This window comes from Octopus sinensis, linkage group LG28, assembly GCF_006345805.1.
Source record: "Octopus sinensis linkage group LG28, ASM634580v1, whole genome shotgun sequence".
NCBI lineage: Eukaryota > Metazoa > Mollusca > Cephalopoda > Octopoda > Octopodidae > Octopus > Octopus sinensis.
The window spans coordinates 1253918-1273531 of record NC_043024.1 but is presented as its reverse complement, the minus strand read 5'-3'; the positions used below and the strand labels follow the sequence as shown (position 1 = coordinate 1273531).

The following is a 19614-nucleotide window of genomic DNA, read 5'->3' as shown; positions in this document are numbered from 1 at the left end:
GGGGTTGCAGCAGCTATGATCTCCTATCTGGATTTTTTTTTGCTTTGTTTTTATTTTTCAAACATCTTTGTAATGTTAAACAGATGTGGCCATGTGTGGATTAAGGGAACACTTCCATTAGTTGATTCCCCCGATTAAATAGATATATGGTCAAAGGAGTTCCAGCCATGACCATTCCATATATCAGTGACTACATTACCGAATGTGTCCTTTCTTCTTTCAAAGCAGTAGGAAGTGGTTTGAAAGATGATACTTAGTAACTATTTCTAGCAGGTAGAGTGACCACATAGAGGCTCCCTCATTGCTATATTATTCATTAAGTGTCAGGGAAATGGGTATGTTGTTCACTGATTAACCCTTTGGCATTCAAAGCAGCCAAAATATTCTGCCTGTTTTATGTTCAAACTGACCAGATCTAGCCTCTCCAACATACCCTACAATGTCATTCTAAGAACAAGACTATCACATCATCAAATACTCAAAGCTGTGAGATAATTCATGTTTAATACAAAACAACAGGAATAAATAAGCATTACATTTGACAGAATAATCTGAATGCCAAACGGTTAATGGCTGAGTGGGTTTTCTAGGAAATCCTGAAGGAGGCAATATTTGGCAGTGCTATCTTTGAGATTCTTCCCCTTCTAGGAGAAATAAACTCTATAGCAGTGCCTCTCAACCAGGGTCTGTATAAGACTTTGTTGTTAAAAACTTATGTGCTAGAAACTGGATCTATCTCTACAATACACAAAATATTAACCTTTTTTTTTCTAAATACTATTCCTCATAGTATTTAATCATTAAAAAATATAATAGGAATTTTTAGACATCGAATAGCTACAAGGGTTTTCCCTCCTTGGGTAAGATAGGAATCACAGGGCCTGAAAACCACTGCTCTAAAGGAAAAGACATGGAGACTAAAGAAAGTTCCTAGGACAAAACAAAATGTCAGAAGCCAAGACAGATTCTGTACCAAGTCATCAGCCACTTATTGGCAACAATTGAAGAGATTTTTAAACTAACAAGATTGCTTTCCATAAGTGGCACTCACTATCAAGGAGTGGTGGAAGATTATTTGTTTGATTGATTAATATCTGAGTTGGTTTTCAAGAATATTCTTCAAGCCTGCAATACTTGGTAGCACCACCTTTGAGATTCTTTGTCTTTGGAAAGATAAACTCTAAAGACATGGAGACTGAACAAAATGTCAGAAGCTAAAACAGACTCCATACAATATCGTCATCCACTTATTAGTAACAATTGAAGATATCTTCAGACTAATAGAATTGCTAAACTGCTACCTCAATGAATTGTGTTGTGAACACAACACATGGCCTGTGTTGTGGAGTTTCAAAACCTCAACTGCTAAGATAATCACTCAGACACCGTGAACAAACCATTGTAGTTTCATGTGATTGCTCTATCAACCAACGGATCAACATGAGGTTGTGGCATGACAGCGTTTTCTCAAATGTTCTAGAATTTGGCTTTCAGTTCCCTACAAAAACTGGCATGCAACTTAGAGTGCAGTTGACTTCACATATTTTTGGGCCAACTGCATGACATCCCACAGATAGCTTTCTATGACTGCAGAGCAGTCCCTCTCTCTCTCTCTCTCTTTCCCAGTCAATAAACATTTATGCTGTTCAGTGTAAATAGCCGACACCCAACATCTTTTATGCCTGGCAATAAATATTTCAGTCAAAGATGTTTCTAAGTGTGCTTCAGTTATTATTCACACAACCAATGAAATAAATCTTCATTTACTGGCCCCACCATTGCATGCACCGACCAAGCCAACCTCGCAACACCCGAAATATGAAGTTGTTTTCCAGAGACAACAGCAATTAGCATTTCCATCTTTTGAATTGGTCGGAATGAATTAAGAATGAATATTTTCTCTTCATTTCTTATACTCCCCCAACTTGTGCATTGGTCAACTGTCTTCAACCACAGCCTTGGGTGGTTGGTCAATGCCTTTCAAGTGAATTGGTGGTCATTAATTGTGTAGGAGCCTGCTGTGTGTGTGTGTGTGTGTGTGGTGTGTGTGTGTGTGTGTGTGTGTGGTCATTCAGCAGACTTGGGCAGTGGTGACATTTGTTTATGTCCTGTAACTATGCAGTTGGAAATATGAAGGCCATTGAAAACAAGTAAAGGTCAGTAGAGCATCTGGCTACACAATACTGCCTCAAGAGGTGTCACTCAACCCATGCCATAATAGAGGAAGTTGACCATAAAATGATGCTGATGATGATGATGACTACGGAGAGCTATGATAATAAGCCACTTGTTTATGTAACAGACAGAATCATTTAGCTCTTTGTGTAATTATCATCATCATTTAACATCAATGTTCTCTGCTGGTTAAGGGCAGGACAAATATGACAAGGCGGAGAGCTGGCAGAAACGTTAGCATGCCGGGCGAAATGCATAGCCGTATTTCATGTCGTTACGTTGTGAGTTCAAATTCCGCCGAGGTCGACTTTGCCTTTCATCCTTTCGGGGTCAATAAATTAAGAACCAGTTACGCACTGGGGTCGATGTAATCGACTTAATACCTACATCTGTCCTTGTTTGTCCCCTCTGTGTTTAGCCTCTTGTGGGCAATAAAGAAATAAGATATGACAGGATCTGATGGGTTCAAGGACTGCAAATAGTATGGGCAAGTGTGTCTACTACTACAGCCTCAGGCTAACCAAAGCCTTGTGAGTGGATTTGGCAGACGGAAACTGAAAGAAGCCTGAGATATATATGTATGTGTGTGCATGCTTTTGTCCAGTGTTAGTCTGTTTACATCTCCATAACTTAGCGGTTCAACAAAAGAGATCGAGTACAGGGCTTTACAAAAACATAATAAGTACTGGGGTTGATTCATTTGACTAAAATTCTACAAGGCCTTGCCCCAGCATGGCCACAGTTTAATATCTGAAACAAGTGTGTGTGTGTGTGTGTGTATATATATATCAGCATGGCCAATGCTGCCTGACTGGCACATAAAAAACACCATTTGAGTATGGTCGATGCCAGTGCCGCCTGACTGGCTCCTGTGCCAGTGGTACATAAAAGCACCCACTACACTCTCAGAGGAAGGGCATCCAGCCATAGAAAAACCATGCCGAATCAGATAGGAGCCTGGCTTGCCAGTTCTTAGTAAAACTGTCTAATCTATGCCAGCATGGAAAGCAGACACTAAACAGCGATGATGATGATATACATATATAATTATCATCGTTTAATGTCTATTTTCCATGCTGGTATAGGTTGGACAGTGCAGGAGGAGCTGATGGGCAAGAGGACAGCGCCAAACTTCAATGACTGCTTCTGCACGGTTTATATGGCTGGATGCCCTTCCTTAAAACCAACCATATTACAGAGTGTGTCAGGTGCTTTTTTTTCTCCTGACACTAGTACTAGTGAGGTCACCAAGTAACTTGCAAGACAAGAACCCCTCAACTGAGTGGGGAGGATGTGTAGGGTTGAAAAAGCTGAAGGCATGATGGGGGACAGAAAAAGGTTTTCTTGCTGAGGAAGAGGTACATGGCTTCCCTAGCTGGAGCAGGAGAGAAAAAGATGGAGAGGACACATGTATGGACATACACTAGTCAAAATAACTTACCTTTACATGTTGAAAGTTGACTGTCGATTATAGCCTTAGTAGAGGTAATTTTCCCATAGCTGGAAATAAAAGGTGAAATTTAATTTTGCAATAATTCGTTAATATAAAAAAAAAAATTAATAAAACCAAACATTTTCTTTTTAAAATAACCAGATTTTTAAAAGAACAAAGAAACAAAACAAAGTTAACCCTCAAAGACCTGGGCCCCCGTGTCTAACTTTGCTCTCCACCTGAGCAAAAAAGTAAACAGTTGCAGGCAAACTAGAATGCCTTGTGGGTGGATTTGGTAGATGGAAACTGTGGAAGCCCATTGTGTGTGTGTCAGCGTTTGTACCCCATCACTTGATAATTGATGTTGGTTTGTTTACATTCCTGTAACTTAGTGATTCAGCAAAAGAGGCCGATAGAGTAAGTACCAAACTTTAAAAAATTAGTACTGGGGTCAATTTGTTCAAGTAAACCCTGAAACGTGTAAAAGAGAAAAGGTTTACTCTTTCAGAGAGAAAGACACCATAGCTGTTGTCTGGCCCCAGGGAGCTCTGAGACTGAGCAAGAAATGCAAGACATTAGCCCCTCATTTCAACATCAGACTGCATATTTAAAATAGCAGCGCAAATTTAAATTAAATTTGACTGCTATTTCTAGCAGGTTGAATGACTGCATAGGTACTTTTTCTGCTGATGCTGATAGTGATAATGATTAATCATCATACATGGTGATGGTGGTGGGGATAATGTTGGCACGTAAAAAGCACCCACTACACTCACGGAGTGGTTGGCATTAGGAAGGGCATCCAGCCGTAGAAACATTGCTAGATCAGACTGGGCCTGGTGCAGCCTTCTGGCTTCCCAGACCCCAGTTGAACCGTCCAACCCACGCTAGCATGGAAAGCGGACGTTAAACGAAGATGATGATGTTGATGATGACAGTGCTGCAAATACTGATGATGATGGTAGTGGTGGTGGTAATAGCAGTGCTGTATATGCTGATGATGATGGTGGTACAACGGTGTCGGCTTACCTTTCACACATGGCCAGAAGATCCTTGTCAGTGGTGTGTTTGCTCAATCCGCGGATATAGAGATTCGTCTTGCTCAGCTGTTCTCCCGACTGGCTCTGGTTACTCGACTGGCTACTGCTCGTGTTTGGACTGCTGGCTGGCATCGATGTCTTTGGGTAGTTCTGCAAAAAAAAAAACAGCAGAAGACAACGATTATTTTGAAATGTCCTTAATAAAACCAAAGACTGGTTAAGTATTTCTGAGACATTTAAGGGAAAAACTGAAATGATGAGATGATGCAAAAGAAAGAAAGAAAAAAAAAGGGGCCATCTGGCAATTCCACAAAAGACAGTTAATTCAGCACATCTTTTCCATTTTGAAGTTTTTTTTATCTAAACGATAGCAAAATGCATTTAATAAAATGTGCTTGTGCCCTCTTTCTGATAAAATCCACTCCATAAGGCTTGTTTTCTATTTTTAAATTAGTAAATGTTTGTAACCAACTGAAATCTTAAAAAGGGGAGAAAAAAAAATATTGTCCTAGATTTACAAATTAACACTAACGAAATAGTATACTCTTATACTTGTTTCAGTCATTTGACTGCGGCCATGCTGGAGCACCGCCTTTTAGTCAAGCAAATTGACCCCGGGACTTATTCTTTGTAAGCCCAGTACTTATTTTATCGGTCTCTTTTGCCGAACCGCTAAGTAACGGGGACGTAAACACACCAGCATCGGTTGTCAAGCAATGCTAGGGGGACAAACACAGACACACACATATATATATATATATACATATATACGACAGGCTTCTTTCAGTTTCCGTCAGTTTCCGTATACTTGCAGATATAGAACAAAAATGGTTTCTGGACAATTAACGACTGAAAACGCTACCAACCAATCAATGGTTGTTAGTGTTAACGATCTAAAAGATTACCACTTAAGTCACAAAGATTGGAGATTATGAAAACAAAACAAATTAAATTAAATTGAATTTCATCGACCCCATAAACACAATGAACGGAATTGTGAGTTGACGGGTGAAAACCTTCTTAGATAAGAATTTAAGAGTACAAGAGAGATACTTGACCAGCTTTGATGAGATAAAGGTTGTAATGAGATCAGAAGAAACCTGGCCTGGCTCTCCATCGGGTATAACGAAAAGGGTTCCAATTGATCCGATCAACAGATCAGCCTGCAAAACTGAGCCCTCAACAGACATACGTAACCCTTAACCCTTTAGCTGGTGCCATGTAAAAAGCATCCAGTCCGCACTGTAAAGTGGTTGGCATTTAGAAGGGCACCCAGCTGTAAAAACCATTCCAAAACTGACCTTGCTTATGCTGGTGCCACATAAAAAGCAGTTCACTCTACAGAGAGGTTGGTGTTAGGAAGGGCATCCAGCCACAAAAAAACCCCTCCCAAAACAGACACAGAAGCCTGGTGCAGTCTTCTGCCTGGCCAACTCCTGTCAAACCATCCAACACATTGCTAGCATGGAAGGTGGACAAGGAGACATGAGCGGACAGATACACACACATGCATATACGTGTATATGGTTTCATACTCTTTTACTTGTTTCAGTCATTTGACTGCGGCCATGCTTGAGCACCACCTTTAGTCGAGCAAATCGAGCTTGGGACTTATTCTTTGTAAGCCCAGTACTTATTCTATCGGTCCCTTTTTGCCGAACTGCTAAGTGACGGAGACATAAACACACCAGCATCGGTTGTCAAGCGATGGTGGGGGGACAAACACAGACACACACATACATATATATATATATACATATATATGACGGGCTTCTTTCAGTTTCCGTCTACCAAATCCACTCACAAGGCTTTGGTCAGCCCGAGGCTATAGTAGAAGACACTTGCCCAAGATGCCACTCAGTGAGACTGAATCCAGAACCATGTGGTTGGTTAGCAAGCTACTTACCACACAGCCACTCTTGCGCCTATTTTTTATAATTAAGATCTAAACTGTAAATATATGAACGCAAAAGAGAGAGAGTTGAATAACTGAAAACCTACTTTTGGGCCACCCGTATGTCTTTTGTTTTTAATCTTTTACCTGTTTCGGGCATTAGACTGTGCCCATGCTGGGGCACCACCTGGAATTTTTAGTCAAATAAATCGACTCCAGAAATTATCTTTTAAGCCTCAAACTCATTCTATTGGTCCCTTTTGACGAACTGCTAAGTTATGGGGATGTAAACACACCAACACTGGTTGTCAAGTGGTGATGGAGGGACAGACAAACACAGACACACACATATATATGATGGGCTTCTTTCAGTTTCCGTCTACCAAATCCACTCACAAAGCTTTGGTTGAGCCGAGGCTATAGCAGAAGACACTTGCCCAAGGTGCCACACACTGGGACTGAACCTGGAACCATGTGGTTGGGAAGCAAGCTTCTTACCACACAGTGGGCAATATATATACAAAATCTGCTTCAACAAATTCCGTCAAACTTGCGCAAGCATGGAAAAGTGAATGTTAAAACAATGACAATAATACGATGTTGTCCATAAAGTTCTTTACGCAAATATTTTCTCGTTGTGGGTAATATAACCCTTTCATTACTCTTTTACTTGTTTTAGTCATTGGACTGCGGCCATGCTGGAGCACCGCCTTTAGTCGAGCAACTCGACCCCGGGACTTATTCTTTGTAAGTCCAGTACTTATTCTATCGGTCTCTTTTGCCGAACCGCTAAGTGACGGGGACGTAAACACACCAGCATCGGTTGTCAAGCAATGCTAGGGGGACAAACACAGACACACAAACACATATACATATATATATATATATACATATATACGACAGGCTTCTTTCAGTTTCCGTCTACCAAATCCACTCACAAGGCATTGGTTGGCCCGGGGCTATAGCAGAAGACACTTGCCCAAGATGCCACGCAGTGGGACTGAACCCGGAACCATGTGGTTGGTTAGCAAGCTACTTACTACACAGCCACTCCTGCGCCTATTTACTCTATTTATTTTGAGATGCTCTGTGTTTCTCTCAATTATTTTAAATATCATAAAGAATTTATTAAAATAACTTAGTTATCATTAAACTAGTGTTGGGAACATAAATTGTGACTAAGGTTTGCTGGAAGATTTTAATTCAGAACTTTTGGAAACATGGCATTTGTACTCAGAGCCAGTTTCAGCCGGGTTGGTAACGAAAGGGTTAATGCCAACTGGATCTTCTGCAGCAGATCTTTTCTTTCAGTTGTGATGCCCATAGGCCTCCATACAACGCACACCCTCTGGCAAGCTATTCATGCAACTGGGCCACTCTCTCTGCGTGTGTATAATAGGTGACATTACCACAACCGACAGCTGATTATATCAACTCTAGAAGGACGAATGTTAAAGCAGCAGAGCTTTATCTACAAACATAAAAGAGGTAGATTAAAATACAGCCCGAGACTCCATGTTTCTTTCTCTCTCTCCCTTCCTCCCACCAATATTCATTACCCCAATTGCTTTTAATAATAATTAACAAAAATCACCCACAACAACCGGGAACCCAGTTCTTTGTAACTACATCCTTCCACACTCCCTGGAATAATATAACAGACCCAATTCTTTGTATTCGAAACTTCTTTCTTTCTGAGTTTTCTTTCTTCTTTCTTTCTTTTTTTTTTTGTTATTTGATGTTACACTTACAACCAAAGACTTGTTATTGTTAGAGTTGTCGGCAGTGTTAATGCCGGTGGTGAAGGCGGCGACGGCGGTTGATGACGGTGGGGGGGGGGGATGTTACTTGTTGGAAACATAAGGAGTTTTGTCAAAAAGTGTAAAAAAAAAAAAAAGTTATAGACTTTTATGGGCTAAATCCTGTCCCAGTTCCAGCAAGAAGGGGACAATAGTAAAGACCTCCAAGGCCACCACAGAAACAACGACAACAATAGCAACAATAATAATTTGTTTTATTAGTCACAAGGGCTTAGAACAGTAGGGACATCACAAGACATGAAGCGGGTGCGAAAAGAAATGGATAAGAGTGAAGTGTAATAAAAGTGTGGCTCTGTGCTTAAGAAGCCTGCTTCCCAACCACATGGTTCTGAGTTCAGTCCCACAATGTGGCACCTTGGGCAAGTGTCTTCTACTATAGCCTCATGCCAACCAAAGCTTTGTGAGTGCATTTGGTAGACGGAAACTAAAAGAAGCCCATCATATATATATATGTGTGTGTGTGTATCTTTGCCCCCCACCAACTGGTGTTGGTATGTTTATGTCCCTGTAATTTAGCAGTTCAACAAAAGAGACTGATAGAATAAGTACTAGGCTTTAAAAAAGTCCTGGGACTAAAACCCTTTGAAGCACTGCCCCAGCATGGTCACAAATAACTGAAAAAAAAGATGAAAGGTAGTACACTAAGTATACGATAATACGAACGGTGCAGTCCTCCTGATAAAGGTGAAACTCCAACAAGGGCCCACCAATGAACCCCACAAAGCCAGGATTACCCTGACCACCAAAGGTATGAGACCTTCTCTCTTGCTTTCCAATCTACAGATACATACTCAGAGTAAGGCTGTTCACTCGAACCATTTTGCCACAAATTCACTGGGAGATAGCATTTCCCTCTCCAACTCTCACTTTCCTTTCCGAGTGGAACTGAAAGAAAGTTGATGAGAGCTTGACCGAAGAGGAACCGGTTCAAAGAGTGCTTGAGTCAGAAAAATGCAAGATTTTAAGGTATTTTCCAATTTCAACGGATAAGAAGACAATAAATAATAAACCAGATAAAACAAAAATAGAGAAAGAAAAGCAAATTTGCTTTCTGATTGATCAATCAAGTCTGATTGGGAAGGATTGGGAAGAAAGAAGAGATAAAAAAAAAATACATAGGCGCAGGAGTGGCTGTGTGGTAAGTAGCTTGCTAACCACCACATGGTTCCAGGTTCAGTCCCACTGCGTGGCACCTTGGGCAAGTGTCTTCTACTCTAGCCTTGGGCCGACCAAAGCCTCGTGAGTGGATTTGGTAGACGGAAACTGAAAGAAGCCCGTCGTATATATGTATATATATATATGTGTGTGTGTATGTGTGTTTGTGTGTGTCTGTTTGTCCCCCTAGCATTGCTTGACAACCGATGCTGGTGTGTTTATGTCCCTGTCACTTAGCGGTTCGGCAAAAGAGACCGATAGAATAAGTACTGGTCTTACAAAAGAATAAGTCCCGGGGTCGAGTTGCTCGATTAAAGGCGATGCCCCAGCATGGCCGCAGTCAAATGACTGAAACAAGTAAAAGAGTAAAAGAGAGAGAATTCCTCAACATTTGAAATTGTGAGGGCTTAGAATATGGAAAACTGTGAAGGTTGTGCTTGTAATAATGACTGGTGCATTAGGGAGTTGAAGGGGATTGGAATGGAATGTAGTGGAGAGCTTCCACAGAAAGTTTATTTCTTAGGAACAGGAAAGATTATCAGAGCACTTGGAAGATAATTGAAAGCTTATGGCTATCTTGGGTTACAGGGAGTAACCTACAACTACCACCCACACAGATTCTACCAGGAATAAGACCAAACCTGAATTAAGTCAAATAATAATAATAATAATACTAATAATCCTTTCTATTAAAGGCACAAGGCCTGAAATTTTTTTTTTGGGGGGGATAGTCAATTACATTGACCTCAGTGTATAACTGGTACTTCCCTGAAAGGATGAAAGGCAAAGTTGACCACAGCAGAATTTGAACCCAGAACCAGAACATAAAGACAGCTGAAATGCCGTTAAAACATTTTGCTAACAATCCTGCCAGCTCACCACCTTCAATAATAATAATAATGATGATGATGATGGTTCTTTCTACTATAGACACAAGGCCTGAAATTTGGGGGGTTGGATTAGTTGATTACATCGACCCCAGTGCATGACTGGTACTTATTTCATTAACCCGGAAAAAAGATGAAAGGGAAAGTCGACCTCGGCAGAATTAGAACTCAGAACGTGAGGACAGACCAAATGCTGCTAAGCATTTTCCCCTGTGTGCTAACGACTCTGCCAGCTCACCACAGTAGTAGTAGTAGTAGTAGTAGTAGTAGTAGTAGTAATAATAATAATAATAACTGGATATGTATTGCTGTGACTCACTGAAGAATTATTTTTGGTAACATTTAGCAACTGGGTGGGGTCAGTCACATCAAGAATACTGAAGGTGGATAAGGGGAAAGAAGAAGAAGACGAGGGAGAGGGAGAGAGAGAGAGAGAGAGAGAGACGAGGGGGAAAATGGAACAGAGTCGCCAGAAGGAGGTGGTGACTGCAGAAGTGCACACATTCGTGTGTGTGTGTGTGTGTGTGTGTGTGTGTGTGTGTGTGTGTGTGTGTAGCTGTTTCTGCTAACAGCTGCTAAGATAGCTGACACAGATCAAAACGTTAAGAAAAAAAAAAACGGGTGGTGGTGGTGGTGGGCGGAGGAGATGTGGGAAGGGAAGGAGGCCTCCGAAGGGTGCACAGACACACACAAATGGTAGCATTGGCACGCACATGCGCACGGATACACATGTACTCAGTCACACACACACACACATAAATCACACAGAGACTAGCAAGAAATGCCAAAAGACTGCCAGTGTAAAACCACACACACAAGAGATAAACAATCTCACACCAACAGAAATAAAATGAGGCCATATGTATTAATGTGTGTGTGTGTGTGTATGCAGATAGCTATGTATGTATGTATATATATATATATATATATATATACAAACACACACACACACACGGCCTGGTGCAGTCTTCTGGCTTCCCAGACCCCCAGTTTGAACCGTCCAACCCATGCTAGCATGGAAAGCGGACGTTAAACGTTGATGATGATAATGATGATGATGATATATATATATATATATACCGGAGTAAACACATAAATGTGAAACAAGGTGGAAAAAAGAGTACTCAAATACCAGGGGTAGAGTAATATGCTTTATTTAAAGCAGCAGAAAATTCAACAAAACCTGTTACTCTGAGTTTCCCGTTGCCGTTCATCTCAGAGTAACAGGTTTTGTTGAACTTTCTGCTGCTTTAAATAAAGTATATATATATATATATATATATATATATATATATATATAGATATATATATATATATATATATACAAACACATATGCCCGCATAAACACAAACACACACACATTATTTTCTTCTTGCTTGTTGAGTCTGAAAGAAGGGACAGTGCTCATGACCCTCGCAGGCCCCCTCAGACTACCAAGATTGGTGCCTAAAAGAAAGACATCAGAGCAAAAAGGAGATTCCAGACAACTGAACTTCTGGGGACGAAAGACTGGGCATAGTAATTAATGAAAGGGAAGGGTGGTTGGATGCACCCCAGGTTGCTGAGAGATGGAAGGAAGTACATGACCTGATAGCTCTGAGGAGCAGGGGCCATTATAGTAGCAATATAAAAGAGAGAGGGATTGAAAAAAAGCTCCTTCCTGTGTCATATAAACTCACAGGGCCAGCTTCCCAGTTTCTCTGGCATATATATTCCCTCCTAGAAGTGACCCATTTTTGCCAGCTTAAGTGGACAGGAGCAATGTGAAATGAAGTGTTTTGCTCAAGAACACAATGCATCACCCAGTCCAGGAATTGAAACCACAATCTTATGATCTTGAGTCCAACACCTTAACCACTAAGCCACGTGCCCCCACTCAGAGACCGGGGACAATATGCTTGTGGGCCAGGGGCTGGAGGGTGTCTGTTAGTAATGGTAATTGAAAAGATGCTGACATGCATACAAGCAGTCCTTTCCTGAATGTGATTGCAATGCTTCATTGAGGGCCTCATTGGGCCTTGCAGAGGGTCAGCAGTCTACCTGGTCGGCTCCTATCAAACCGTCCAACCCATGCCTGCATAGAAAGCGGATGTTAAACGATGATGATGAACATGTGTCTGTATACAAATACACACATGAGCACGCACACACATGCATTATTACATGCACATATACATACATGTGGAGAGATACATGCACGCAGGAGTGGCTGTGTGGTAAGTAGCTTGCTAACCAACCACATGGTTCCGGGTTCAGTCCCACTGCATAGCACCTTGATCAAGTGTCTTCTGCTATAGCCCCGGGCCGACCAAAGCCTTGTGAGTGGATTTGGTAGACGGAAACTGAAAGAAGCCTGTCGTATATATATATGTGTGTGTGTGTTTGTGTGTCTGTGTTTGTCCCCCCTAGCATTGCTTGACAACCGATGCTGGTGTGTTTATGTCCCCGTTACTTAGCGGTTCAGCAAAAGAGACCGATAGAATAAGTACTGGGCTTACAAAAGAATAAGTCCCGGGGTCGAGTTGCTCGATTAAAGGCGGTGCTCCAGCATGGCCGCAGTCAAATGACTGAAACAAGTAAAAGAGTATGTGTCTGTATACAAATACACACATGAGCATGCACACACACACATACATTATTACATGCACATATACATACATGTGGAGAGATACATGCACGCATGCAAGATATGAGAAGCGAAATGTAGGAGGGAATAAATAAAAAAAGAAAAAAAGAATGGAAAATAAGAAGAAGAAGAAGAAGCAACCAGTTTGGTAAAATGGGGTCGATGGGAAAGACAGACGATGAAATTCTACTAGGGAGCTTGTATGAGTTCCAACCAAAATTTCCTTCAAATCCCATCCTAATTTCTTTGAAAAAAAAGGAAACATTGTATAACAAAGTCAGAATTACTACTGTTGAATGAATATTAGATGGGATGGTCACCAGTGGAATGTCTTCTTTCATAAGGCCCATTCAATTAAGGCTCAACAAGAAATGGCTTCTAAAGAAAAGTTCCTCCCAAGAGAATAGCAACAGACCAATATCTAACACACACCGATACAAAAGCCTTTCTGTATAACCCTTGTGTATGCAAAGGCCCCCCCCCCACCACACACATGTTATTCTTTAATATACATAGGCATGGCTGTGTGGTAAGAAGCTTGCTTCCCAACCGCGTGGTTCCAGGTTCAGTCCCATTGCATAGCACCTTCTACTATAGTCTCGGACCGACCAAAGCCTTGTGAGTGGATCTGGTAGATGGAAGCTGAACGAAGCCTGTTGTATGTGTGTGTGTGTCCGTCCGTCCCTGTGTTTGTGACCTACCCTCACTTGATAACCAGTGTTGGTGTGTTTATGTCCCCATAACTTTGAGGCGTGACAAAAAGTGACTGATAGACTAAGTATCCGGCTTTAAAAAAAATTAAGGGTAAATTCATTTGATTAAAATCCTTCAAGATGGTGCTCCAGCATGGCCACAGTCTAATGACTGAAACCAATGAAAGATAAAAGACACACACACACACACACACACACACACACAAATAATAACTCTTTCAAAAATAGACACAGGGTCTGAAATATGTGGAGAGGGGGGGCTGGTTACTAAATCGACCCCAGTCCTCAACTGATATTTATTTTACTGACCCCGAAAGGATAAAAGGCAAAGTCCACCTCGGCAGTATTTGAACTCAGAATGTAAAGAACCAGATGAAGTGTCACAAAGTATTTTGTCCAGTGGGGTAACAATTATGCAAGAAATTTTGGCACAACGCCAGCAATGTTTTTATGGTTAGGGGATTAAAGGATTACACTGACCCCAGTGCTAGACTATTACATAATGTATTTTATCACCCGCCCCCGCCAAAAGGAAGAAAGACAAAACATTTGTCCAACATGTTAATGATCCTGCGGGTTTGCCACTTTAATTATTTTAATAATTAGCTGTGAGCATGGCTGGGGGCACTGCTTTGAAAGGGGGTAAGTTGATCAATTCAACCTGAGCTGTTTTAAAGAAGACGCTTCGCTGAGGTGCCACGGAGGGGGACTGAACCGGAAATCATGCGGTTGCGAAGTGAGCTTCTTAACCACACAGCCTTGTCTGTGCATAGAGGTGTAGGTGTACGTCTTCATCATCATTATCGCATGTGCATATATGTGTGTGTGTACGTATGTATGTGTGTATGTATGTATGTTGTTTATATATATATATAAGATATAAGAGATATATATATATACACACACCACACACACACACACATATATATATATATATATATATAATATATATATATCTTATATAATATATATATATATATATTAATATTATATATATAACACACATATGTATGTATGTATGTGTGTATGTATATATTATTTTAGAAGAAAGCGTCCAGAGTCTTTGAAGTTTTAGTTTACTTTCTCAGACAGTCTGAAGAGAAACTGAGGCCAAAACTTCTCGGTCACTGTCAACCTTTTCCACACTAAAATAATTGTGATACTCTCCATAAATGCATTGACTTTTTTCTTCAATTAAAGTTGGACTGCTTTTAACATTATATATATATAGATATATATATATATATGTATATATATATATATATATATATATTATAACTATACACAAAAACTAAGCGAATGTACACACCCCACACAAAACGCTAATGTACAACAGGTTTAATAATAAATCTGTAATATTGTTATTATAACTTCTGCGTATCTGCACGTTACACTTAGCCAACAATTCGTTTCTATATGCACACACACACACACACACACACAGAGTTTGTTCTGCCGAGTTGTGAATGAAAAATAGTTGTGAATGGCTGTTTAAAGTGGAAGGAGGTTGAAAGTGAGACATTTCTGTACATCATGTAGGAGAAAGAAACACTGCATTACATGTATGTATGTACATACGCATGTGTGTGTGAAGGAGAGAGAAGCCGGCTACTTGGGCATAGACAGACATAGCAGTTGAAAAGTAGAACAAACAGACAGAACCGTAACACAGTGAGTGAGTGTGACTAAAAAGCCCCGGGTAGACCACCCTTTAACCATAAGAGATCAGCTGTACTTGCCTCGGCTCGCTGGGTGGCAGTTCTCCTGAATTCAATCATGGTTCATGTTGGTACATGCTTACGACACTAATAATACTAACAAAGACATAACGAACACACACCACTATCTCTCTCTCTCTTTCTATCCCTCTCTGGTGATTTCCTATTATTAAAAAATACATATATTGTTCCTCGTTTCATCGAAGTTCAACCACCATGCTATCTTATCAGTCTCTCTCTCTCACTTTCCCTTTCATATATACATACATACATATATACATACATACATACATATATATGTATATATATATACATTTGTGGAAAATGGCGATTTTGACGTCTATATCTAGCATATATGCTGTCCATTTTTTTTAGTGGTTAGTCCTCTAAATTTTGTATACATATATCTATAATATCATTGCTGTTGTGTAATGGTTTAATAAAGTATTGATTGGGTATTATCTGATGGTTGATGATTGATTTAGGTATGTTTCTCCATTTTCTCATTTTGTATATAATATATATATAATATATATATATATTATATATATATATATATATAATATATATATATATGTATGTATATACATACATAGACAGGCAGATAGATAGATAGAGAGATATAGGCATGCATGTATATATATTACTCTCTACTCTTTTGTTTCAGTCATTTGACTGTGGCCATGCTAGAGTACCACCTTTAGTCGAGCAAATCGACCCCAGGACTTATTCTTTGTAAGCCTAGTACTTAGTCTATCGGTCTCTTTTGCCGAACTGCTAAGTTACGAGGACGCAAACACACCAGCATCGGTTGTCAGGCGATGTTGGGGGACAAACAGACCACACACACACAAACATATATATATACACACACACATATACGACAGGCTTCTTTCAGTTTCCGTCTACCAAATCCACTCGCAAGGCTTTGGTCGGTCCGAGGCTATAGTAGAAGATACTTGCCCAAGGTGCCATGCAGTGGGACTGAACCCAGAACCATGTCACAGATTGACTCAAGGGCCAAGTGTTTCGCAGATAACTATACATATGTATACAATTATGTGCTTTGACTACAGCATCAGAGCACTTTAGCTCTTATTTCTAGCAATGTAGGTGTTTCTAACACCCGAGTCATGTTTCGTGACAATTATATTAATTTTCTGTGTGCGTGTGTGGCACATAAAAGGCACCATTCGAGCATGACTGGCTCCTGTGCTGTTAGCATGTAAAAAGCACCATTTGAGCATGGTTGATGCCAGTTCCGCTTGATTGGCCTCTGTGCCAGTGGCATGTAAAAAGCACTCACTGCACTCTTGGAGTGGTTGGCGTTAGGAAGGGCATCCAGCTGTAGAAACCTTACCAGATCAGACTAGCACAGAAAACGGACGTTAAACGATGATGATGATGATGTTGATCATTGATAATGCATGATTAATTCAAAATGAAGTCAATAAATAAGCTTTGCATTTCACAAGCTGGCCGGATCTGGCCTCTTGTACCAAGCCTACAATGACATTCTAGAAATAAGCAATTATAATCATCGACATCTCAAAGCTTGGAGAAAATGCATGATTAATTCAAAATAATGCGAGTAAGCGTCACATTTGACAGAGTGGTCTGAATGCTAAGGGGTCAGGACAGAATGGGTTTAACACAAACAAGGGACGCAAACTGACTGACTAAAGAATAAGCAAACGATCACTCAAGCTAGTTGATTAGTTCGTTAACCAGCAAAATGATTTTTTAGAGTCCTTGATCAGAACTAATGTACTGAGGAGTTGGTTATTGTTTGTGAGTGAAAACGTGATATTGATTGCAATACAAAGGGAAGAATTATTTAATTATTCATAACAAAAAGTAAACTCCGATCACAAGACTTTCATCATCGTCATCCTTCACTTCAGCAATGTAGCCAGTTATTGTTTCTCCTCCCCCTCCATGGCCACCACCAACAACACTTACTTCACGTTCTAGAACCCACAGGAATGGTTATCTGGTTTCCATGGCACCACCACAATAATAATAATAATAATAATAATAATAATAGTAGTACCAGGCAGTGGCTCTCATGGCTTCTGATCTTAACTGATTGGAAGTGTTATCATCTACATTGTTTTGTGTTGGTATAACAGATGAACTTACAGCAAATATTCTGCTCAATACCACAGATTTGCTTGTCAGTTGTTTGACCTTAAACAGTTGACCATGTCCCTTAGTGGCTGACAATATGTGCATCTCTGATCACGAGCAGAAGTAGTGGGGGAGCATCATAGCCACGTGTTGAGAGGAATTCTTAGAGGTTTGGATAATTCACCTTTGGAAACATGGTGGTTTATTCAACATCCTTAAACAACCCTTATTCAGGGACCTTTTGAGCAGGATGGGTTACTCGACCAGAAGAAAATTCTAACTGGGCCCCACCTGCAAGGTCATGCGCTGTTAAACTTGATATGAGATCACCATATCGCACACATAGGGTTGTGATGCATGTGCCTGTGCCTGGTGTACCCTTATCAGACAGGTAGTCATGATGGGTATACTGGGCTTCGTATATTTGTACCCCAGTGTCACTTTGATGGCATGCACTGCTCTCTCACTCAATAATAATAATAATAATAATTTAATGTCCATTTTCCAAGATGGTATGGGTTGGATGGTTTGACATGGCCAAGTAGTTAAGAAGCTTGCTTCCAGCCATGCAGTTTTGGGTTCAATCCACAGCAAGCTGCCTTGGGCCAATGTTTATCTTGTTGAGCTTTGTACTGACCAATGCCTTGTAAGTGAGCTTGTTAAAGCAGTGGTTCTGAACCATTTTTTAAAATCTATGAACCCCTTTCATCCCTATTTGATTTAGATGGGGTTTGGGGTGGGAGGAACAGAACCATTCAATGTCTAAAAACTCCCATTGTATGTTTAGGATTAAAAATCTAGGAATTGTATATTAAAAAAAAAAATGGTTTAATAAATATTTTGTGTGTTGCAGAAATGTAACCAGTTTATTGCACATCAATTTTAGCAGCAAAATCTTACATGGGATTCTGCATTAGATGGATGCTGTACAGAAACACAGTGTGTGTGTGTGTGTGTGTGTGTGTCTGCAGTGCATGTGTAGTTGTTGTTGTTGTTAAGCCACAAGACGGGTAAGAGTGATTAGGTGAAGGTCTAGGGCTTAGGGGCGGAAGACCCCAGACCTTGGAAAAAAAAAAATCTTGGTCATCTTGTTGTAGTGGAGGGCTCTTCGTTGACGCCCGGCACCACTGCGAAGTGGCCCTCGAAGTCGCTGGAAATGGAGATCTCCAGGTCCAAATTCTTGGACAGCGTGCATGTGTGTGAGTGTGTGTGAGTTTTCAGCTGATATAGCCTCAATGATGACATTGTTTATGTTTCTGATAAACAAAACATCTGACAGTTATTCAGCAAGTAAAGGACGCAGGGTCAAGCAGCCCTTAGTTGAAAACCGAGCAAGGGTTGGCATCAGGAAGGGCATCCAGCCACAGAATACAGCTGCGAGAGATTTAGTCCAATCCATACCAACATGGAATATAACTGACAGAAAATGCCTTTCTGATTACGACAATGATGACAATGATGAGGAGGATGGTGATGGTCATTTGGTATTTTCTATGGAATAAAATCTGCTTCAATTAATCCGATGGTATTCTTTCATTGTTATGCATCAGGAGGCTATAAATTTCCTGTATTTGGTATATTTGTATGTCCTGTATTTTGTACACTTGTTGGATACTTAGTTTCCGTATTTTATATATTCATATGTCTATGTATCTATATATTTTGGAGGAGTTTGTCATGCAAGTTACGTGGTGACCCCACTAGTGTTGGTGCCCTCAAAATAAATAAATAAATAAAAAAAATAAAATAAAAAAGCACCCAGTACACTCTGTAAAAGTGGTTGGCATTACAAAGGGAATTCGGAAATAGAAACCATTCCAAAGCAGACAAGGGGACTTTGGCACAGAGTTCTGCCTCACCAGCTCTTCTCAAACTGTCCAACCCATGCCAGCATGGAAAACAGACATAATATGACAATGAGGATTTTCTGTGTTTGTCCATTGGTTGGAAATATATATATTCTGTATTTCACATATTTATACATCCTGTATTATTTTTTACACTAAATGGATATATATATATA

The 19614-nt window shown here is 40.3% G+C and overlaps 1 protein-coding gene across 10 annotated transcripts in view; it reads right to left on the bottom strand.

Moving 5' to 3' along the window:
- LOC115225699 (RNA-binding motif, single-stranded-interacting protein 2) overlaps positions 1–19614 on the bottom strand; it is a 255751-nt gene that overhangs the window by 46849 nt on the left and 189288 nt on the right. For all 10 annotated transcript variants that reach the window (XM_036514627.1, XM_029796614.2, XM_036514626.1 and 7 more), the window contains 2 exons: positions 4637–4797; positions 3617–3675 (listed from right to left, as the gene is read on the bottom strand). In XM_036514627.1, the coding sequence (XP_036370520.1) occupies positions 3617–3675; positions 4637–4797 (220 nt within the window). The remainder of the gene's footprint in view (positions 1–3616; positions 3676–4636; positions 4798–19614) is intronic.